At 36.3% G+C, this 24,138-nt stretch overlaps 1 protein-coding gene across 1 annotated transcript in view; it reads left to right on the forward strand.

The window, feature by feature from the left end:
- The window catches only part of CCDC148 (coiled-coil domain containing 148), a 245,238-nt gene that overhangs the window by 60,464 nt on the left and 160,636 nt on the right, over nt 1-24,138 (forward strand). The window contains exons 2-4 of the mRNA XM_029934542.1: nt 9,758-9,820; nt 11,007-11,128; nt 19,137-19,240. Of these exons, the coding sequence (XP_029790402.1) occupies nt 9,760-9,820; nt 11,007-11,128; nt 19,137-19,240 (287 nt within the window). The 5' untranslated portion in view covers nt 9,758-9,759. The remainder of the gene's footprint in view (nt 1-9,757; nt 9,821-11,006; nt 11,129-19,136; nt 19,241-24,138) is intronic.

Raw genomic sequence — 24,138 nt, forward strand, 5'->3', positions numbered from 1 at the left:
TCTTGATCTGATATGTTGTCTAGATCTGCCTTGAGCAGTTCTGTGGCTGTGACTCCCTCCTGGAAGTTCTTCAGGGGAGAGTTTCTTAGTTTTGTCATTTTTGCTAGTTTTCTGTCTCTTGTCACCTTTAGAAAGCTCATTGTGCTCTGCGCACCTATTAATATTTCTTGTTAAAGGAGGCGTATTGACTGTCCAGGGCCTGCCTTTTCAGGAAATATTCTCTTAATGATGTCTCTCAGTTTCTCTTGTGCCTGTGAGTATTTTTTTCACTACTCTGCAATATTTGGTACCCGCCTTCTTGCACACTTTGGCTTGTTTCTTGGTGTAGTCCTAAGAAGGAAGACAGACTGACAAACACAGAGGGAACAGAAGCACACATACACACAGACAAATCAAACAAAGAAACACATTACAGGGGGGAAAGAAAAGAAAGAAAATGGGAGGGAAAGAGACGAAAAGAAGAGAAAATAAAAAGAAAAGAGAAAGAAGGAAAAAATATATAAAAGGGGGTCAGAGACAACAATGGACTGTAGACCATTTAAAAGTGTATGACCAGTTTAGTGGAGAGGTAAGGATGAGATACAGGAGAATATATCTGGCTTGCAAGAACGTGAGAAAGTAAGGGAGAAAGGAGAAAGGAAAATAAGGAGTAAAATTTAAAAGAATTGAGTAAAGAAAAAGGAAAAAGAGGTAATAATGACAAAGAAATAAGTATGAAACAAGTGAAGAAAAAAAATCTTTTTTTAATATTAAAAAAAATAACAGCAGTAGCTCCCCCTGGTGGATGGGTGTGGTTTGATGTGGTAGGTCTTGGAGGCTGTTCTCAGAGGCTCCGCCCCTGCCTGAGGCAAAATGAGCAGCAGGAGGTGAAGTGCGCACCTTCACAGACTCAATTGTGGAGTCCCCACCCCCAGCCAGGATCAGGATTGCCTTGGGGGAAAGGAAAAAAAAAAAAAAGCTGAGTCTCTCTTGGTTTCCAATAGCTGTTGTTCAAGGCACTGTGCGCTGCTGGAAATGAGCTGGGAGCTCCTGCAGTCTAAGCGCCCGCCCAGGCCTCCACCCGCCACCGACTCCTTGTCATGGGTCGCGTAGGTGTGGGCCCTATTTTTTCCTGTGGGCACCCGGGATTCACGCAGTCTGTGCAGGGGGCGAGGTGTGCCGTGGAAATGTGGTCCGTGGTACCGTTCCCAAAACCAAGTTCGAATTGCTTGCCGCTGGCGCAGCTGCAGTCCTGACCGCTTCTCGCTGGGAAGTCTGTTCTCCTGGCGCAGCTGCGCTCTGGCCACTTTTCGCCGGGAAGTGCGCTCCCCTGTCTGTTCCCTTCGTCTCTAGGGCTCCGCGCTCTTCCCCCACGTTGGGCTGGGGATCTTGTCTCCCCTGCCCGTCTTGGCCTGGCCTGTTTTCAGATCTCCCCCGTTCGCCCTCACTCACTCAGGTATCCTTGAGGTTCTGTTCTTTCTGGAGTTTGTATTTTCTCCTTCCGCTCTCGCAGATTAGAGTAATATCCTTCTGGGTTCGATAAATGGGGCGGACAGAGTTTATAGAGCTCCCTTCCTCTCTGCCATCTAGGCTCCTCCTCCCCGAATCATTTTTCAAAGAAAATGTCAGAAGAAATTTCCTGTACAAGGCCCAACAAATTTGTATGAAAATTATTTGATCATATTCAAAATTAAACATAAAGTTAACTGGATGTTTCAGGCTGGGTTTCACAGTGTTGTTACAACTAAACTTGCTAAATGGAAGAGAAAGTAGCACACGTACATGACTTTTGGAAACTCTGCCAAGTTCCCGAGAATCATGGTGATTGTCCCCCAGCTTTTGGAATATAGGGATGAACTCCAGGGTGTAACTTCGACAGTGTCTCTGATCAAGGAATCCTTGTTTCAAGCCCTTGATAACACTGGCAATCCTCACTATAGTCTGATTTTTCCTCCCACCTACATTCTACATTAGGATTCTTCTTTTTGGATGCTATGAAGGGAGATAATTAGATTGAGGATATAAAGAGTGATTGAAGGTGAAGGGGACTACTTTGGAGGAGATGCCTCAGGCAAGTCTTTCTGCAGAGACTGCATAACTCTATATCCCTTAGTCTAATCTTTGATAGATGTTCAATAAACGAATAAATGAATAACTGTATCAGCAGGGATATACAAAAGTACAATAGTAGCACAAGAGAGGAGATAAATAATTTCTACCTGTATTATGAGAAGCTCCAATAGGATGCTTAAAATGAGACTGAAAAGTATGTAGGCGTTGGCCCGAGAGGCAGGGATGGAGAAAAGCATTCGAAGCATAGGTAGCACCATGGGCAAAGGTAAGGAGGTGTGAAAGAGCACTGTCAATTTCCTATTGCTAAATAACAAATCACTACTACTTTAGTGTCCTAAGCAACACAAATTTGTTATCTGTAATTCTGGAGGTCATAGGTTTATAATGGGTCTCATTGGGTTAAAATCAAGGTTTCAACAGGGCTGCATGCCTACTGGAGGCTCTACTGAAGAATCCATTTCCTTGCCTTTTCCAGCTTCTAGGAGTTGCCTGCATTCCTTGAGTCTGGCCCCATTCCCCCATCTTCAAAGCTAACAGAGTAGCATCTTCAAAACTATCTTCTCTCTGACCTCTGCTTTTCATATCACATCTCCTCCTCTGACTATGACACTTCTGTCTTCCTCTTTCCAGAACCCTTGTGATTACATTGGGCCTACCTGGGTAATCTCTATCACTAAAGTTAGCTGATTAGCTGCAACCTTAATTCTCCTTAGCCGCATAACATATCATATTAAAAGGTTGTGAGGATTAGAATGAGGACATAGTTGGGGAGGTCTGCCACAGCATTGTGTGTTCAGGGATCTGCAAATGATTAGAGAACGCTGAAGTGTATCGTGTATACGGGGTAATAGGTAAGGAAATGGCTAATGGGGAAGAGCTAGATTTAAAAGGTTGTTGTCATCTATACAGAGTTTGAACTTTGTCCTGGAAAACCAGAAGAAAACATCTGGTAGATCAGAAATATTGGGATTTGGAGGCATTATGCATTCAGGCACTTGTGTGATAGTAACTGGGGCCAGGAGAACAGATAAAATTCTACTGCAGAAATCAACACAAAAGATTTGGAGGTGGTGAATTATATGATACTTCTCTACTGACAGAAAGGTTAGGAGTGAAAGGGCCCAGGGGAAGCAGATAAGCTTCTAACTTCAAGTCCAGGTATATAGGATGAGGAACTGAATTCCCAAATTGTATCACAAGAAGGTTGACAAAGTCTCCAGTTAAGCATGTCCAAAGTGGCAAGTCAAGAAGAACAAGTGGTGAATCCTCACTTATAATACTCTTCTTTTATGGGTTGTACATTTAGGGAGAAAATTAGGGACAAAACAGTATTTCTTCATAAATAATTACTGGGATACCGGCGTGGCTTAGTTGGTTGCATGTCTGACTCTTGATTTCAGCTCAGCTCATGATCCCAGGGTCTTAGGATCAAGCCCCACATTGGGCTCTATGCTGAGCATGAAGCCTACTTAGATTTTCTCTCTCCCTCATTCCTTCCCTCTGCCCTTCTCCCCTGCTCATGAGCACACACTCTCTTTAAAATAAATAAACAAATAAAAAAACAAGTAAGTAAATGATAATTACCTAATTCCTCCAAGTTGTTTTGCCAGAGCTTGAAACTGCCATTATGGCTTTTGGTCAGAATTTTGAGGCTATAAATGTGAGCTTTGTGAAGTTACGTATTCCCTGTTTCTCCAAAGTCTGGAGATTTACCCTATTCCCCTTTGTTTTTACTATGTACTGTTTTAAACTAGGTACATACGCAATTTCTCCTGTGCTTTCAAAGTGACTAAAACAGCTTTGAGGATGGAGCAGCAATAAGGGCATGAGAGGCTCCCCTGAAGTTACTTCCACTCTCTGTGGAACTCTAAAGTCCTTCAGAAACTTCTAGGTTCCTGCTTCGATTAATTCTGTTTTTTCTACTGACTCTGCTACCCAGTCTTTTATTGGAAAAGCACATGGGATAAGTAGATTTTTATTGGCATCATTTTCATTAGTGAAGTTGATTTAGATTCCCCTTTGAGGTATTATAGGCATAAAAATAGGAATATTCAGAAAGGTTGATTGTATGTAGAAGTTGCTTCAGACAAAAATTTATATGAATTATGAAAGGGGCAGAGATTTTTATAGATTTCCTTTGATTATGGATTTTGTTTTACAGTAAAAGGGTAAAATATTTTTTGAAAAATTTTATTCTTGGATTCTTATATTGTTTAATAAATGGTGATATATATGTGAATTAGTTATTTAGCAGCCATTAAAGATGTATATATGCACACATAGACACAAATAGAATGATGTGGAAAGATGAGTTGTTAAATAAAAAGCAATTTGTAAAACTATATATATAGATACATACATATATATATATATATTCATAATGATTGCATTTGTTTTTTCAATGTTTGTTTATTTTTGAGAGAGAGTGAGAAAGCAGGGGAAGGAGAGAGAAGGAGACACAGAATCCGAAGCAGGCTCCAGGCTCTGAGCTGTCAGCACAGAGTCTGATGCGGGCCTTTAACTCATGAATGTTGAGATAATGACCTGACTCCAAATCAAGGGTTGGGCACTTAACCAACTAAATCACCCAGTGCCCCCAAACAGTTTAGTTTATAGTTTAATATATTTATTCCCCATACAGCATTAAAAAATAACTTTGTGATTATTTTAAATCTAACATTTTCAAGTTCTATAAAGTTCTACAAATGTATTTAACATATCCTGTTTTTAATAGAAAAAGACTAGTGAGAAATAAGTCAGTTCAGTATTAGTGTGGAAAATTATACTTATATGTACAAGTTCGTATCTTAAAGGATTCTTGGCGTCATAGAATACAGTTTCTTTTTTGACTGGTAAAATATAGAAACTGTGGTATCTTTTCCCCTAATATATAGTGAATTAGTATTTTTTTAAATGTATCTTTCTTCTCCCTGTAATAAAATATTTTATAAATTCTGCTCAAACAAAAAGAGGAAACCAAAATCAACTATAATCCTACTATCCCCAAATTGCCACTATTAAATATTTGGTACATAGATTTAGAAATGTTTTTGTCTATTTAAATTTTATTTCATTTAATAAGCCTTTGTGGGTTTTTTAGGGTATAAGTGCTACACATTTTTCATACAGTTTCTTCCTAGGTATTTTATTTTAATTTGTTTAGCTGTAGTTGCTCTTTTGAGTGTGAGCTTTTTCATTATGTTTGAATTGGATATGAAATATTTATTATGTAACTGAACACTTTATTTAAATATTTTTATTTACTTTAGTAGTTTCTCTTTGGTTCCATTAGTTTTTCCAGGACAATATTCTTCCTTATGCCAATTACAATATACAATGTTTCATAATGGAAGTAATATGCACCATTCTGCTTAGAATTTAAAAGGGAATTCTGCATGTTAGAAAAATATTGCTTAAACTAGATTTTGCCAAAGTATTTGAACTAACATTTGAAATGTCATGAGATCTTTCATATGAAAAAGGTTATAATTTGATGCTACATCCAAGATATTTTTCCACATTGGTATAGTTCTCACACTGTTTGGCCTGGTGGAAGCCCTCCCACTTTTGCAAACTTACCCTCATAGGTAAGTCTGAGGCTAATCTACATATCTATACAGTTCACAAATTATCCATGTATTGTACAATTGTAAGCCTAAGTACTACTGACATTTTCTTCCTTAGTGTATTAAAAGAGATTTTCTCAGGAAAGAGAAGACTACAAATTTTCACACTGTAAAAAGATTGCCTTGTTATATAAATGATCTCCTTGCTATTTTTCTCTCATCTCTAGAGAAGCTTACGTACTCCATAGAGACCAGTTGAGGTCATGTATTTTTTTTTTAGTTTAGATTCTCTATCAAATCTGTAAAAATTAACTTTATATTAAAAATCTTTATCCAATCCTCTAGCTACTGCAAAGCTATCATTACGTTATATATCAAACGTTCTTCCTACACTCTAAGAATCTTCTCATAAAAATATATTACTTTAAAATATTTTCAGTAATTGAGTAGATGTAAAAGGTTTAACATTTTGATAATAGTCATAAGCAATTTCTAAAATATCACGTAATGTGAACACGAAATAATTTCTAAAACTAAAAGCTTTAAGATTATTTAACATGGAAAATTCCATTCGAGTGGTCATTATTCAGCCAAAAGCATCTTAAGGGTCAGTTGAAGTAGCCACTTTGAATTTCACTAGTAAGCCTAAAACTGAAATGGCCTGAATGACATATGCTTGTTTAGGAATCAGGGACTGTTTGTGTTAGTACAGTTTTGTGAACCCTTATCTGAAGTCTGAGGTGCTGGATGCAGTGTCAATTTTTCAAATTTTTAGAAATGTGATATAGAGCATCTGCCCTATATTCCTCAAAACTGATGCGCATCTGGGGATCACCCCATAATTAGCCACATTAGCACTTTTGTACAAATGTATGAATGCCCACATTAAATAGAATAAACCTCGGTTTGGGTCAAGTTTGCTGCCAAATGATTTTGGCTCAGATTGGATTTGGCCAAAATAGTGATTATGAAATAAACCTTCATTTTCAGAGATTTCTGTATTGTGAGTATGAGATTTAGGACTTGAAATTCTCTGGGACTTTGGTCATTTTTCAGGGCTGCCAACCATCTCATGCTAAAATGAGAAGTTGGACTAGGTAAATTTTTGCACACCTTTCAGATTCTGAATCCAAATGTCTATTTAATTTTCTGATATAAGAAATACTATAACTAAATCAGTTTTATATTATCTCAATTTAATAATTATTTAGTTCAGAGGTCCTCAACATCCCTGAAAGGTAAGTAGTAATTAACTATAATTTATATATAAAAATTAAAAAATATAGGTCAAGAAGTGTTTTGACTTATCTTCTGTACAGTTGAAACCAAACTAGATTTCAAGTTCATGAAGGCAGAGTAGTTTTTGTAAAAAATTTTGATTTCCAGAATGTATTCTAAGTTTCTTATGGTCATAATTTTTTAAACCATGTAGAAATGAGGAGAAATGTTTGGACCTCATGGCTTTTCTGTGAACATCAGGAGGAACAAATTAATCAATGTGAGATCAAGGTAACCTACAGGGAGTCTGCAAAACCCGACCTTGATTCCCAGCCTCAGTCCTGCAATCTAAATCCCAAGACAAATGAGTCCTAAATCTGAGGGGGCTGGGCTCTCCAGCGAGGAAAACCTAAAGTGAATTAATTGGAGAATTGGTGAGGTCTCTCCAAGATGGGGATAGTCAGCTCAGACAGGTGGGAGACTGAGATAAAAACCAGAGGGGAGATGCAGTAGGTCAGAGCTCACCAACAGGTTGCTAAATGTAGCATCCATTTGTTTTGGATACTTGCTTTATTTGTGCAGTACCTTTGTAAATAAGAAGGAAAAAAGATGCACTTGATTATCTTTGGTCATGAAATGATTTTTAGTTTTCCATGTTTTCTGCAGTCCCTATGGTTGTCACTCTCTCATTGACCTGATGGCCTCTGAGGACATGTAAATGTGTCATTTCTTCCTGTAGGCTATGCTATTAAGGCAGACTTATAAAACATGAAAATTTTTTGTTGAGAGAAAGAGGCTATAGTATGGACTAAGGAATTATTATTGCAGCCCTTCTGGGGAGCTAGAAGACATCGAGCTACTGCCAGCTATTTTTCATTGTTTTTCTCAAACAGTATTTATTGAACATTTACTTACTACCTGTGCTAGGCATCAGGAATATAATCAGAAGTAAGATGCGCACAGGCCACAAGTTTGTGGAGGAGGACAGATATTCAATGAGTAAACATTGAAGACTGATACAAATTATCATGGAAAGGAAGGAATGGGATAAGAGAGAGACAAAGGATCCCCCCCTTAGTTAGATGGAGAAGTCTGGTTAAGTCTCTCTGAGGAAGTACAGCATGTTGGTGTAGCTGAAGGCGAGTAGGAACCAACCAGGTAAAAGGAGGAAGGAAATGTCTTTAAGATTAAAGAGGAGAGGAAGTTGGAAGTTTGTGGTTTTTTTTAAGGGCCAGTGACACTGATTTTTCTTTTTTTTTTTTAATAAGGATATGCTCTTTATTTTTTAATGTTTTATTTATTTTTCAAAGAGAGCCAGAGCAGGGGAGGGTCAGAGAGGGAGGGAGACACAGAATCAGAAGCAAGCTCCAGGCTCTGAGCTGTCAGCACAGAGCCTGACGCGGGGCTCAAACTCATGAACTGTGAGATTGTGACCTGAGCTAAAGTCAGCCGCTTAACCGACTGAGCCAGCCAGGTGCCCCAGTGGGAAGATCTTAAGGAAAAATAAATGTGGTATGTTTGAGAAATAGACCTGTGTGGCTGGAATGTGTGAATGAGATGAGAGTGGGAAGATGAGCAAGGACAAGGTCATGGAAGGCCTTATAGGCTATTTAAAGAGGTTTGGGCTCTGTTTTAAAGAGTAAATGGGAAGCCATTGAAGGGACTCAACAGGGTCACACTAGAGTTTTTAAAGGGGTTGCTTAGGCTGTTTGAAGAGTGGACTGTAAGGGTACAAAGTGGAACTGCTGGTGCCATCAGGCAGGCGGTGATGGTGGCTTGAGGCAGTGCAGATGACAGATTAGATGTGCGATATCTTCCCCCCAAAAAGAAGAATTCTAATGTAGGATGTAGGTGGGAGGAAAAACCAGACTAGGAGGGTTGTCAATGTTATCAAGGGCTTGAAACAAGGATTCCTTGATGAGAGACACTGTCGAAGTTATACCCTGGAGTTCATCCCTATATTCCAAAAGCTGGTGGACAATCACCATGGTTCTTGGGAATTTGGCAGAGTTTCCAAAAGTCATGTACGTGTGCTACTTTCTCTTCCATTTAGCAAGTTTATTTCTATTGAGCACTAGTGGATATGTAATAAAATTTATGAAAAAAGGGTACTGTTACTTGAAGAACCACTTTACTAGTTGTTGCCCTGGAGGTGCCCTAAGAAAGATGCCAATTCAGTTCAGTTCACTGGTATTGCAGGTCGGGTTCTCAGAGGTTAGGGTGCTAGATCCCTACTTGTGAAAGGAAGAAACAGCAGCAGGATTGGGCAGATGAAAAAGTCAGTTTCAATGTAGGTCCAATAAAGTCTGGGTCAACCCTGCCAGGAGCTCTGGATCAAATATTGCCCATCACAGTGACCCACATTGGGCCCAAACTGGTAGGGCTTTATAGTCTTGCCTTGCTCAGTCATTGAGTATAGGCTACCCCAGCAATGGTATGTCTTTGGACGAGACAGCTCTCTGGAACTGAGTCTAACCCTGAAGGAAATGACAGCTAGGCATTGAGTGCTTTCTAGAAGTAGATGGCACATCCTAGTGTCTGCTATAAATGCTGATTTGTTTAATGTTACTAGTGAGTCATTTGGCTAGCTGCTTTATTCTTTAATTTATGTAGCTTCTTTTTCCTAGGAACTCAGGATAAAGCTTACACAATTTTCTAATCACAAAAAGTCACTGTGGCAATCCAAGAGAAAGGGATTAAAATGTCAAAGTTTCAAACGAAAGACCAAGAACAGGAAAAGCATACAGGGAAAAACTAATGGAAGGAGGCTTCTGGAGGCTGGAGAAGCAAATTTTAGTTAAATACAGAGTTCTGGCACCCAGTCCTGAGCCTTGTTTTAAAAAACAGTATGATTAACCCATCCTTAAAACATTTGGAAAATAATACTGTGAAATTTTAGCTTTCTCTTATTTATTTGACAGATATGGAGGACATGAATAAAAGAGAACAACCATTCATGATGATTCACAAAAATAATAGCTCAGGTATTTTTTCTACTTCCATATCTGTTTTACGATTTATGGTGGATGATGTATGATGTAAAGTTGGAATGTTGATTTTCAAAATTTTAATGGAAAGCTCATTGTTTGGTCTTATTGAAGGTTTTTCCATTTCCTTTGCAATGCATGCTTTAATCATTTTTAATCGTGATCAGGATAACCAGACTTTCTTTTACTGTGCTTGTCCTTAAATCACTTGGAGCCTACTTAAAGTCATGTGATTCATGATATACTTAATTAATCTCAATTACTTTACATGGCACAGGTTATTTATTCATATAATTGGGCAAAAGTGCAACTTTTTTTGCTTGGGATACTCAGATTATTATACTTTATGGTACTTGACCAATGAGTACCTTCTACCTATGTTTTACTTCCTCGAAACAGTTAATATCATATTAAACTAGAACACTTTATGTATTTGGAAGGAGAGTGCCTGCTTGGGCATTTTATATCATTTTATTCTTATTTGACCCATTAAAATTTTAGCTTTCATTTTTAATCTTTTCAAATTTAATTGAAATTATTTTCATTTTTCTGTTAGAAATGCAGTTATGACTTTAAAAATCTACTTATTTTATTCATAATAAGATGGAACTTAAACATTCACTGTTGATGCCTAAAGCTTTTTTTTTTTTTTAATGTTTATTTATTTTTGAAAGAGACGGAGACAGTGTGAGTGGGTTAGGGCTGGTGAGGGAGGGAGACACAGAATCTGAGGTAGACTCCAAGCTCTGAGCTGTCAGCACAAAGCCCGATGCAGAGCTTAAACTCACAATCCACGAGATCATGACCTGAGCCAAAGTCTGACCAATGTTTAATTGACTGAACCACCTGTGTGCCCTGATGCCTAAAACTTTTTAAGTAAAATGGTCATACTTTGTATCTTGGCATTATAATTTTCTAAAATTCTTAATATATTTACTTAAATGTAAATATTCCCTTTATATTCTTTAAAGGTAATTTTATGCAAGAAATATAGTGGTGCTATTTTTAAAATTTATAGAGATAGAGGTTCAAGTATAATATGAATGTTGTAATATTATTTCTTGTTTTTGTTTAAAAATATTTAAAAATAAGACCCACAGTTGACATGTTACCCTAACTATATATAGACTTCCAATAATATAATACTATTTCTTTGTCATTTTCTGTTTTTGATGAAAAACAGATAATCTGGTGTACCATATGAAAAATGGAATGAGAAGCAACAAGTATAAACCAGTAGACTATCAACAGTTGCACACATTAACTGAAGCAAAAAAATTAGCTTCTGCCTCTACAGAGCTAAAGGTTAGTCAGAAGTTATGTGTAAGTGTGTGTGTGTTTTTTCTAGTTTTGGAAAATTAAATTTTTAAGAAGTAAAATGATATTTATAATGTAAATGTGAAAATAAGAGCACCTGGGTGGCTCAGTCGGTTAAGCATCCGGCTTCGGCTCAGGTCATGATCTCAGGGTTTGTGGGTTTGAGCCCCGCGTCGGGCTCTGTGCTGACAGCTAGCTCAGAGCCTGGAGCCTATTTCAGATTCTGTGTCTCCCTCTCTCTCTGACCCTCCTCTGCTCATGCTGTCTCTCTCTGTCTCTCAAAAATAAAATAAAAAACATTTTTTAAAATGTGAAAATAAATAACATTCTGAGTAGTTTTTAGAATCTTCCAGCTATTAATAGTAGTGAATAGCTACTAACATTTATTGAACTCTTGGACAATGTGCTGTAGAGCTTACATGCATTCCTCATTTTATGTTCATAACAACCCCAAGATATGAACTCAACTTTACTTTTTATTTATTTGTTTTTTTTATAAAAAGTTTATTTATTTTTAAAAAATATTTATTTAATTTAAGAGAGAGAGAACACACATGTGCACATGAGGGAGAGGCAGAGACAGAGAGGGCGAGAGAGAGAATCCCAAGCGGCCTCCCAGCTGTGAGCCTGTTGCAAGGCTCGACCTCACAGACCACTAGATCATGACCTGAGCTGAAATCAAGACTTGGTTGCTTAACCCACTCAGCCACTCAGTTGCCCCTCTACTTTTAGATAGTTATTTTATGAGCTTTCAACAATTTCTAACTTGCTCTGAACAATAAAAATTTCAAATAAATGCCAGCCATGGATTATCATTTAAGGCTGTCTCTGCAATGTCATACAACTATGCCCTCAGGTGCCTCTCCTTCGCACAATTTCCTTTTATGCCCTTATCTCATAAGAACCTGGACTTGATTTGAAAGGGGTTTATGTGCAAGTGATTGTGCATAGTATTTTAGGACCATGTATGGTTTAGGATTACTCAGGCAGTATGTTTCCCCCTTGTGCAAATAATAAAGTACATTATGAACAACAATTTCATTGCTTGGTTGCATTGCTAATGCATTTTTAAAAATCCAATTTGGCAAAATGACATATTAAGTAATTTACAAGGTTTCATTTGCGTTTAATATTTTTGTGTTTTATTAGTTTTGCACGGCTTTTTATGGTTCATACTTTTTAATTTTCTTTTTTCTTCAATTTTTCTTTAAATTCTAGTTAGTTCACAGTTAATAACTTTTTAAAACTTTTTAAAAACATTTTTATTGTTTATTTTTGAGAGAGAGAGAGTGAATGAGTTGGGGAGGGCAGAGAGAGAGAGGGAGACACAGAATCTGAAATAGGTTCCAGGCTCTGAGCTGTCAGCACTGAGACCGACATGGGGCTCGAACTCGAACCATGAGATCATGACCTAAGCCAAAGTTGGACGCTCAATAGACTGAACTACCCAGACACCCAATATCTTTATAAATAGATGGATGTTATGATTCCAACAGACATTTCATACCTATATAAAGACGTTACCATATATCCATGAGCTATATCCCCTCAGCTACGGAGACCTCTCAAATAGGGCATAATTTTTTCAGTTCAGATATAACTTTAGAATAATTTGATGTTATCTGGACATTGAAAGAAATTTTATGGCAAAATCACTTGTATAACTATCATCCTAACAAAACTACTTTCATATTTCTGTCTTGTATTCTGATCCATTGTATTTACATCACATATACACAACATACACATATAGAGACATAAATGTATACATACACTCTTTATTTTCTCCCATGATAAACATACACATGAAATCCTGTATATTTTCCCCTAACATTTTGCCTTTATAATATTTAATTATTATATAATGTTCAATTATTCCAGTAAATAAATGTTTATGATGTGGCTCAACGATGCAATGATGAGCAAAATACATCCCCTACACTCGGGGAATGTACTGTGTGCAGGAGAAGAGGAAGAGGAAAGTCAGTGTTTATCATATCATGGAAACATGCTGTTTGGTGTGTACTAACATGACTTGATCCTAGTTGAGTGGGAAAGATTTTTTGAGGCAATGACATTGGAAATGGGATCTCAAGTTCAATAACAATGAAGCAAAAACAGGAGTAAAGAGTACTTCAAATAGAAAAAGATGCATACCTTATCCTGATTTTTGGATATTTGAATTGTATCCAATTTTATGATATTGGAAATCATGCTTTGGTAATTAAATATATTCATGCAGAAACACCTTTCACATTTTAGAATCCTCCACCCTTAGAGGATAAATTCCCATGATTGACATGTTTGGACTAAAAAGTATGAATTTTATTATTAAAATAGTTCTTTCCAAAGGTATTATTCTAATGCAGATACCACCACAGACATTTTGTCTACACCTTTATCAGTACCAGAATATGTGTGTGTATATATATTCATATAGATACACATACATTTTAAGTATTATTTATATATCTGTTTTTCCATCCATCCATGCTTCTATGCATCTATCCATTATGTATAAATTTTTTTCTGGCTGAATGTGGGATGGTTGAATGTCAAAATCAGTATTTGTTCAATGTGAATTTCTCTTTCATGACAGAATTACTATCAAAGAATAAACACATTTAAAAATTTAAATTTTTAATGTGATTTTCAATTTTCGATATTAAGTTCAAGGGCAGTAATTTCTCAGCCCTGTCAGATGCTAGATTGCTTCTCTGGTCACTGTGCTGCATACTTTTGAGATTAAATAAATGATCACTTTCAACTGACATTTTAAATAACATCAATAACCTTGTTGTTGATAGAATATAATTCAGGAAGAAGCTTTTTTTAGTTACATATTTTCTAGAAATAACTGTACCTGGAGTTGATAGCTTGGCAAATCTCAAAAAATCCCTTGTCTTCAACTACTAAAAGTGGTTCACAATCTGTAGCAATCATTTTGATAAGCTTTTTGCTTCTATTTTTCATCTCTATAGATTCATAGTGATAAGGAATTGTCCTGCTAAGCATTTTTAGAGTATCTGTTGTTTTGAATTTCAGTTAGTGAGAACAAAATGTATTCTGGATACCTCATCATTTTCAAATACTTTCTTCTTTCCTTTTACTTTTTTTTTTCTCATTTAATTTAGAAGATAGCAAGTTGACATTTTGCCTTTAACAGACTTTTCTAAAATTTCAAAAATTTCTAAATAGGACTTTTCTCTGAAAGACTCATGGCTTAAATGGAATTAGATAACTGGAAATTAAATATAATTGTTAAAGTTTATTTTGCTTAATGTTTTGAATGCTAATATATATGTCAACCATTCTACACCAACTAGGATTATGACAATAATGTTATCTCTATTCTTTCTTGTATTGTTATTTACATTTTTGTAAAATATGCATTGGCTCAAGAATATTTTTTCTTCCTAATGTTACATAGTTAACACATTCTCTCAATATTTGTTTTAAAAAATTAAATGTGTTTTTTCCTTGCACATGAAATTAGCAGCTTTAACAATCATTGTTAATTTTCACAGCACTATACTCTGGCAATATTAAATGTAAACATAGTTAAATTGAATGATAGAATGTTAACATTTAGAGCACATAAGGAGACTTTTGCTTCAAGTTATATCTAGTATACTTAGTTACATTTGAAAATATATTAACAATAATTTCTATAAAAATTGTTTTAATGTTTATTTATTTTTGAGGGAGAGCGAGAGACAGAGCATGAGCAGGAGAGGGGCAGAGAGAGAGGGAGACACAGAATCTGAATCTGAAGTAGGCTCCAGGCTCTGAGCTGTCAACACAGAGCCCAACATGGGGCTCGAACTTATAAACCATGAGATCATGACCTGAGCCGAAGCCCACCACTTAACAAACTGAATCACCCAGGCAGCCCAACAATAATTTTTTATAATAATTATTGCTAATTAACAGTAAATTCACAATACCTGCCTGGCTTTTATTACTGGTATTATACTGATCAGATGTGATGGTTCCTATAAAATCACAGTCATTGATCATGCACAGATTTTGGGCTGCCAGATAAGACACTGATAACAGACATTGAGTAATCTAGTGTTTCACAGGTTAAGATTGAATCTGAAGCCAAATAGTAGAGTTGGGCTGGAAACAGAGACCAATTTATGATAACTATTCATTTCTAAGTTAGGTAAGTATAAAAGGGATATAAGGGATAAAAAGGATATTTACTTTTATTTGAATTGCTTAGCAAGAATGGATATTTCTTCTTGACTGTCTATCTACTAATTTAAAAAAAAACATTATGAGAAATCATAAGCATATGCAAAATTAAAGTGATACCATCATCTCTGTGTAATTTTTCTAGCTTCAACCATGATCAACTCTTGGCTACTGTTTTCTCTATACTCCCTACCATAACTCCCCCCTGTGTCAGGTTATTTTGAAGCAAATCTCAGGCATCATAAAATTTAACCACAAATATTTCAGCATGTATCTCTAAAACATTAGGGCTACAACACCCCAAGCACACCCTAGAATATCATTACCATTAAAATATTAATAATTTCTTAATTTCAGGTATCTAGTGTTTAATTTCCCTGATTGTCTTCCATTTTTTTCTGGAAGTTTTTTCAAATCAGTATCTAAGTAAGATCCACATATAATACAATTGATTTTTATTTTTTTAGGTCTCTTCTATCCTCTTGTATTTTTGTAATTAATTTTTTGAAGAAATTATATTCTTTGTCTTTTATAGAACCTTAAAGTCTGAATTTTGCTGATTACATCCTGGTGGTGTCATTTAACATGTTTTTCTGTCTCTTTTATTTCCAGTAAATTGGTAGTTACAGCTGGAGACTTGATCAGATGCAGGTTCAATTTGTTTTGGCAGGAACACTTATTGATGGAATTTTTGTGCTACAGTCTTTTTCTATCACAAATAGTGCTTCAGGGAATAGTTTTATTCATTTATCTTTTTATATAGTTTTACCAATATAGTTTTCAGATAGATTTCTGTGAATAAGGTTGCTAGGTCAAAGGGTAAATCCATAAGAAATTTTGCCATACACCTCCAGATTCCCTTCTGTGGGAGGTTGCATCATTTTGCATTTCCACCAGCAACATAGGAAAGAGCATGTTTCCCTATAGCCTTGCAAAGTGTCTTGTGAAACATCTGAGGTTTTGTCAACCTGCTAGATGAGAAATTTCAACTTAGTGTAGTTGGGTTTTGTCTTTCTATATATGTTAATAGTTCTTGATACACTCAACTGTTCTTTTACTTTTACTGAGGTATAATTTACGTATACTAAAGTTCACATACCTCACATATAGTGAAGTGCAAAATCTTAAGTGTACACCTCAATAAACTTTGACAAATGTATACGCATATGTAATCAACACTTCAGTTGTTCATTAGCTATTGTTGCATGTATCTAAAGATGGGTCATCTAGCCAAAAGGGCTTTTGTGGTATTTCAAGGTGCCTATTTAGAGTCTTACTATCTTGGATCATTACAATAAACCACATAAGAAACCTCTAGTTTCTGATTCCTTGATGAATTTATTACTTTTGATATTTTTAATTCATCAAAATTCTGCATAAATTATCATCCACCTTAAATATTGATTTCATATGACTTATTACCCAGCAAAATGACTTGGGATCTCCTAGAAATCTATCATTACAATAAACCACATAAGAAACCTCTAGTTTCTGATTCCTTGATGAATTTATTACTTTTGATATTTTTAATTCATCAAAATTCTGCATAAATTATCATCCACCTTAAATATTGATTTCATATGACTTATTACCCAGCAAAATGACTTGGGATCTCCTAGAAATCTATTGATAAGGATCCAAGTTTAAATCTTTTTGTTCCTTTAAGACTTTATTTTTCTTCATTTTTGGCCTGAGGATAGAAGTGGAGTCAATGAATAAACTTACAAAAAATCAAGATGTTCTTTAAAATATTCGAAGTGTCTAGTGAAAAATAGTAGCTTTATTTTGACTTTTATAGTCTACGTAATTGGTCTTTTTCTGGGCTCAAAGGCAACAGCATTGATTTTTCTAAGCGATAAAAATGTGTCCACATCTTTCACCGATCTGTTTTAATTATTTTGTACAACATGGACCAAATATGTCAAAGAAATCTAATTTTAAAAGTTGAATCTGCTGCAACAAACTTTAGAGGCTGCAGGTGGCAAACAGTTGGAATGAGTTTCAAGCATTCTTAAAGCACACAATAGAGTGTTTAGAAACACTATACACTTTTATGTTTTCAGTAGGTAGAATAAGGATTGCTGAATGCTTTTCTGCAGTGTCCTGTTCATATTTAAATGTGCTTTTCTCCTAAATTTCATACTTGTAGCACTCTTAAGACCTCCTGGAGAAAAGATTTGACTTTGACTCCATGTTTTTGTTTTCTTATACCCCTAATTTTGAATCAGTAACCTGAACAGTGGAAGCATAAACTCAAGGTTGAAGTAATCAGTGAATGACAGCTAGAAATAGCATGCATTATGAAGAGACTTTTTAGGATTTGTCTTCTGAAGTTTTTATATCTTCAGCGTTGAAGATGTATCTGTTAAAGCTTTCAGGATACTAAGTATTTGAGTAGCAGAGAAAATATAAAATATGCATATTTCATCAAATTTCTGATTTGAGAATAACACTTTTGTAGATGTTTAGAAGTAGTAATATGGAATATGTGGATTCAATGTACACATGAGTATCAGTCAGAGTCCAACCAGGAAACAGACATTCAATGCAGGAAATGGTTCCACAGGTGTAGAGTTGAGAAGCCAAACAGAAGACCAGGAAGCAACGTAGAGGTTAACAGGAGAAGGCACTGCCATGCCTAGGTCGAAGGGACATTAGACAAAGCAAGTATGTACCACATTTCATCTGCTGAGTTCACCCAGAAATTATTGGAACTGTAATAGAACTGTCAGGAAAAGTTAGAGCATTGGAGAAGATGCAGATGCTTTTGGAGATCACTGTGATACTAGAGAAGGCAGACAGACTAATCCTTTGGCTTCTCCTTTCCACCCTCCCTTCAGTCTCCTACTACTAGTGTCTCCCTCCCTTGGCTGAACCCAGCTGGAAGCCAGTTGGGGGGGGGGTCTGGGAAACACAGGCTGCTCTGTGATATGGAGCAGATCAGGGAAATGGCCAAGAATGGATATTAAGGCAAACAGATCCAGGCCTGATACAATCTGTCAACAAACCCAAAGCACTAATTATGTGCTACATTTTTTAAAAGGCATACAATTTGGGGAAAATTTAAATATAGTTAAAAATGTGGGTTTCAATGCTAAGTGATTTTTCGGTATTTATTTGTCAAGTGTGTACCTTTAAATAAATACTTGCCTAAATTTTAAAGATATTTGCCGAAATTTTTAAAAACTATGAAGTCATGGAGTTGAAAGATTAAAAATACACGCTTAAGGTCCTATTTCTCTTAAGTGCTGAAGCTGAGACTAAAGCCAAGCTTCCTAACAACTTGTCCAATGACTTTCCCCCAGCCTATGCTGAAGGATCATGTAAACGCCAATGCGAACACTAAGGTTCTATGTGATTCTAATATTTATGAGCTTTATGACCTTGGCCACGTTTTTAAACCTCTCTGAATTTCAGTGTCCTCATGTCAATGGGACTAGTGATGCCCATGATGCCTGGCAGGGAAGACGTATCAAAAAGATGAGAAAATTTATGGAAAGCTCTTGAAAATTTTTTTTGAGACTATGGTATAGAAAACATAATTACCTTTCTTTTCATAAATACTTAAAAAACAGTTCTTACACTGGCCAGTATTCCAAACCATTTTCTCTTTCACCTCCCTGCTTTTTATGTAATGAATTACTAATTTTAAGGGTGACTCTGTATTAGAAGTTGCACTAATAGGATTGAAAAAGGATAAATAGGTAACTTAGAAATTGCAAATTAAACAACTTCATTGTGGAAAATGCATTTAGAAAACTTTGGAATTACTCCTCTTTTGTCCCTCTAAATCTAGATCAGAAAAACAGTGCAGACTTCAAAGGCATCTAAGGAGCAGACACTAATAAAACAACACAAGCAAGTGTGGTGGCAGGAACACCAAAGGCTAAATGACATCAGGTAAGGATCGAGGGAAATCTCTAGAAAAACATGTAAGACTTGTTAAGAGTTGTGCTTACTTAGTTAGATAGTCTGTAACTTTCCATGCTAATTAAACCGTTAAGCTAAAAATATAAAGTTACACCATGTGAGTCAAATTACAATTCTTTCATTTCCTTAATTTGGAATCCAACAAATATATTAATATGGATTTTGCTTTTCTTTGAAAGAAAACATGGTCTTCTATATCTGCTGATCACTTATCTCTTCTAGATTCCCTTTCATACTTGTAATTACTCATATTACCCTTAGCACATTGAATTATAATGTCTTATTTACATGTTTGTCTTCCCTATGAAGTGGCAAACAAGGGCAAACATATCATCAGTTTCATCTTTTCATTGTAGGATTCATAGGAGGAGATTTATGAATGCTTTCAGTAAATGAATGAATGAATGGATTCAGAGGTTCAAGTTGTTGACGAATTTCTAGATGTAGCTGCCTGTCTATGGCCATACCACCCTGAACGTGCCCGATCTTGTCTAGATGTAGCTGCCTTATGACTAACTTAGTCCATTTACATTTTGTTATCATTTCCAGCACTCATTTCAAGATGAAGTAACAAAATAGTGATTTTATATTTGTTCTTAATTGTAATCTTTGAAAGATAAATTTCTTTTTAAAGGGCAGGGCAAAAGGAGATTGCAGATGTGTTTTCCCTCCATTTGAGGCATATATATTAGTTTTAAGGTATACTTTAAAAATGTATATTTTAATCAGATATTGTATATCAAAATAGATCATCTTTGTGGTTTTGTGCTAAGTCAAATTTCCAAAGATCTTTAACTTTCCTTTTGATGTAGGTACATTTCATATTAGTAGGAGTTTCTTATTCTGGAAAGAGATTCCTACATGTGAACTGAAAGGCTCATAATTGGAAATGGATAACTTAAAACAGAAAAACAAAATTGTATCAATTTTGTCACCATGCTGCTGCCATAAAAACAAATCACATCCATTTTATCTGTCAAAAGGTCACTTTCTATGGAGAGAATGTTTGAATCCATTAGAAATTTGCTTTTTGAAAATTTACATAACTTGGTAAAAAAGAATGCCATTAGGAAGTTTTCATTATGGTGCTCACCGATGCAAGCTCAAATGTTAAGGGAAAGCACTGGCAAAATTTTTCATCCTGGCTGTTACACACCCTTCTAAATGTGTATATTAGCTGTTCTAGGGCTAGATCCAAGAGGCATATACGTACCATTATGGAAAATAGTTCTTTTGGTTGACCTGGAATGACACAAAGGCGAAGGAAGGAAGGAGCATTCAAATAATAACCATAATTTCTTGAAATTTGTAAGGGCTGAAAATTGGACTAAAAGAAGAATTCTAAGATAATTCTCTGTGTTATTCTAGAAAGCAAACTAATTTCAATGTTTTTCAAATTAAAAACTAATAGTGAAAGGAGGAAAGTTAGAGAAGTGGCTGGATTTGTGAAGAATTTAGGGACCACCAGAAATTCAGGGGTTTAAGCTCCCTCAGTGTTTCCCAACCTTTAAAAACCTAAACTCCCTTCTAATCAAAGAGTAAAAGTAAAATACTTTTATGTATCATCATGAGAGCCCATTTAAGAATCTCAGGCCCACAGGTGGTAGAGTACTACAATGACATTGAACTTTTATTGAGTTACGTATTATGTGGCAGGTAATATGGTAAATAATTTATACGCTCTATTGCATTAAGTCCTTACAATGACCATACAAAGTAGGTAACATTGCTATCCCCATTTTACAGGTGACAATCTTGAGTTTCGAAGGATCAAAGTTGTTTTTTTTTTTAATTTTTTATGTTTTTTTAAATTATATATTTTTGAGAGACAGAATGAGATAGCAAGAGCAGGGGAGGGTCAGAGAGAGAGAGGGAGACACTGAATCCCAAGCTGTCAGCACAGAGCCTGATGTGGGGCTCGAACCCACAAACTGTGAGATCATGACCTGAGCTGAAGCCGGCCGCTTAACCGACTGAACTACCCAGGCGCCCCTCAAAGTTTTTTGCAGAAGATAAATCAGCTAATTGAAGTGGAGGTGGTATTGGAGCACTTGCCTTTAACTCCTGTGCTGTGTGAACTTGGAGTTGAGACACTTTTTTCCCCACAGGGTTCCATTCATACCACCTGAGAATCTAATTGGTCTAGCCCTGCTAGAAAAAAATTTTTTTTTTTTTTGCCAAACTTCAGATCATTAAAATCTGTCCTAAGGAAATTAGACACATAAAATTTTCAAATGCATGGAATTTAAATATATGTAAAATATATGATATAATATTTAAATGTATAAAGTTTAGTATTTAAACTTACAAAATTACATTTAGTATTTAATATGCTGTCTCAAGCTATACCCCTTGAGAACCTTCATATACTTTCCCAGGGACTCTTGCTCCCTTGTTTCAGAATGACTTGTTTGGAGGTTAAGGAGGGAGTTAATTATATTGGCCATGTGCTAAAGAATTACAGTTTTTATTTTAGAGTTTGTTTATTTTGAGAGAAAAGTGAGTGTGCATGTGGGAGGGAGGGGCAGTGGGAGAGAGGGAGAATCTTAATTAGGCTCCACATGATCACCACGGAGCCCGATGTGGGCTTGAATTTACTAACCCATGAGATTACAACCTGAGCCGAAATCAAAAATCAGATGCTTAACTGACTGAGCTGCCCAAGCAGTCCTACAATTTTTATTTTAATAAGAATTGTTGAATCATAAAATTTCCAGGTTTATTTGTATACCTTACTACTTTTACTAGACAGGGATGTTTTATAGCCAAATCTCTATTAGGAATACATACAGTTTCTTGCTCACACTTTTAGCTTTAAAACATTTATTTAAATATCGCCTTTTTACAGAGGATATCATGAGGTTTTACCAACAACAAATAAATGTTGTCTGTAAATGTGGCTTTAAAGATGAAATTGACACCAGCATTCACACTGTGTGCCTCAAGGCATCAGAGAACTAAGTCCAACTCCTGAGTTCATTCTCTGGCCATTGGTTGTGTGACTCCCTTTGCTGCCTCTGTGGCTTGCTCACTTGGGACAGACTCTTCCGAGTGAGAAGTGGATCCAATAGCTGAGTCTAAGGAACCAAGCGTTTTGACCTGCTGAGTTCCTTCCCTGTGGGAAGAACAGAACTTTGACCTTCAGTTTGCTCTGGTAGCTAATTTTCTGCAAGTCTCCTGGCTGTTAATTCCATTAATAAAACTTTAACATATTCTCTTGCTCTGCCTTTCATTATCTATGTCTCTTTGCTAATTGTTTGCTTAAATGGCTTCTGACTACCATTCTTGGACCCTGTATTTTGCTTGTTCTACCAAAATTGGTAACTAAGTGGTTAGCCTAGAAATTTCAGAGAGCTCTGGAGTGTTTGGTGATCTGAAGAGAGAGATTCTACATATATAGCTTTGGCACCATCCTGGAAGGATGGGAGGACCTATGTGACAGTAGATTCCTGAGAGTTCATACACACCCTTCACTGGACTGGTTTGCCTTGCAGTGGTTACATTGCAACTACGCAGATCTAGGAAGTAGATTAACTTATCATATAGGCAAATGGCCATAAAAGGACTCGAGGCTTTTTTTGTAGTACCATCATATTCATTGGAAACAGAGGATAGCCCATGTGGCATTAGGAGGTACTTAAATTGGCATACCTGGACATGGAAAGTTGCCTTACATTGTTCTCTCTTTGGATGGGGAGGAGATTGTAATGTGTGCAGAGTTCCAACTTGAAGAACCCCAGGGGCCTCGCCTAGCACATCAGTGATGAACAGGGCAGGGTTCTCTTCTCCAGAGTTACCATTTTTAATGCTCTGGAGTCCATCACAATTTTTTTCCATAATATTTTATTGTCAAATTGTTTTCCATACAACACCCAGTGCTCTTCCCCATAAGTGCCCTCCACCATCACCCCCACCTCTTTTCCCCCCTCCCCCTTTCCCTTCAACTCTCAGTTCATTCTCAGCATTCAATAGTCTCTCAAGTTTTGCATCCCTCTTTCTCCCCAACCCTCTCTCCCTCCTCCGTTCCCCGTGCTTCTCCATTAGTTCTCTCCTGTTTTCCTGCTAGACATATGAGTGCAGACATATGGTTTCTGTCCTTCTCTGCCTGGCTTACTTCGCACCTACTATGTGAAAGACACAGAGTTAGGTGTTTTGCACTTCTCACAAACTCTCTAACCAAAAAGCATCAAAATCCACAGCTTGTACCTGAGGATAGTCGGGTGCCTAAGTCCTATCACAAAAAACAGCACAGCTCAAATATAAATTTGAGACTCGGTGACATCAAACTCTGTCGGCTCCTCACTATACCAGGCTCTCTCCCTAAGAGAGTTTTGTACATGTGGTTTTCTATTCAATGTTTCACTTTTTTACAAAAAAATTAATTATATGTAAATACTCATTTATCAATGCAACTAGACCATTAATGCACAAAAACACTAACAAAAAGAACAGTGAGGACAAAAGAAAACAATGCAAATTATAGCCAGATCAGAGCCATGTAAAGTCATGAACCCGGAGCACTTTAGACAGACCAGCAGTACCATGAGCAGCCAATCATACAGCTATGAAGACCAGTGTTGTGCATTTTCCTTCCCAGGCTGGGCTTCGTCAGAGGCAAACAGACACAAACCAGTAAATAAAAATTCCTTATAAAGTCAAATTCTGGGAACACCCCCAATGGAGTTACAGGTGAAAGTATATATGAGAGATAAGAAATAATTAAAGTATTGTTTTTATAAACCCTGAATTACTTAGTTCTCATTACTTTACAATCTCAGTCTTAGTCTCAGTAGTATGTTAGAGCATTTATTGTTTTTTCCATAATATTTTATTGTCAAATTGTTTTCCATACAACACCCAGTGCTCTT

This window comes from Suricata suricatta, chromosome 3 (genome assembly GCF_006229205.1).
Source record: "Suricata suricatta isolate VVHF042 chromosome 3, meerkat_22Aug2017_6uvM2_HiC, whole genome shotgun sequence".
Classification (NCBI taxonomy): domain Eukaryota; kingdom Metazoa; phylum Chordata; class Mammalia; order Carnivora; family Herpestidae; genus Suricata; species Suricata suricatta.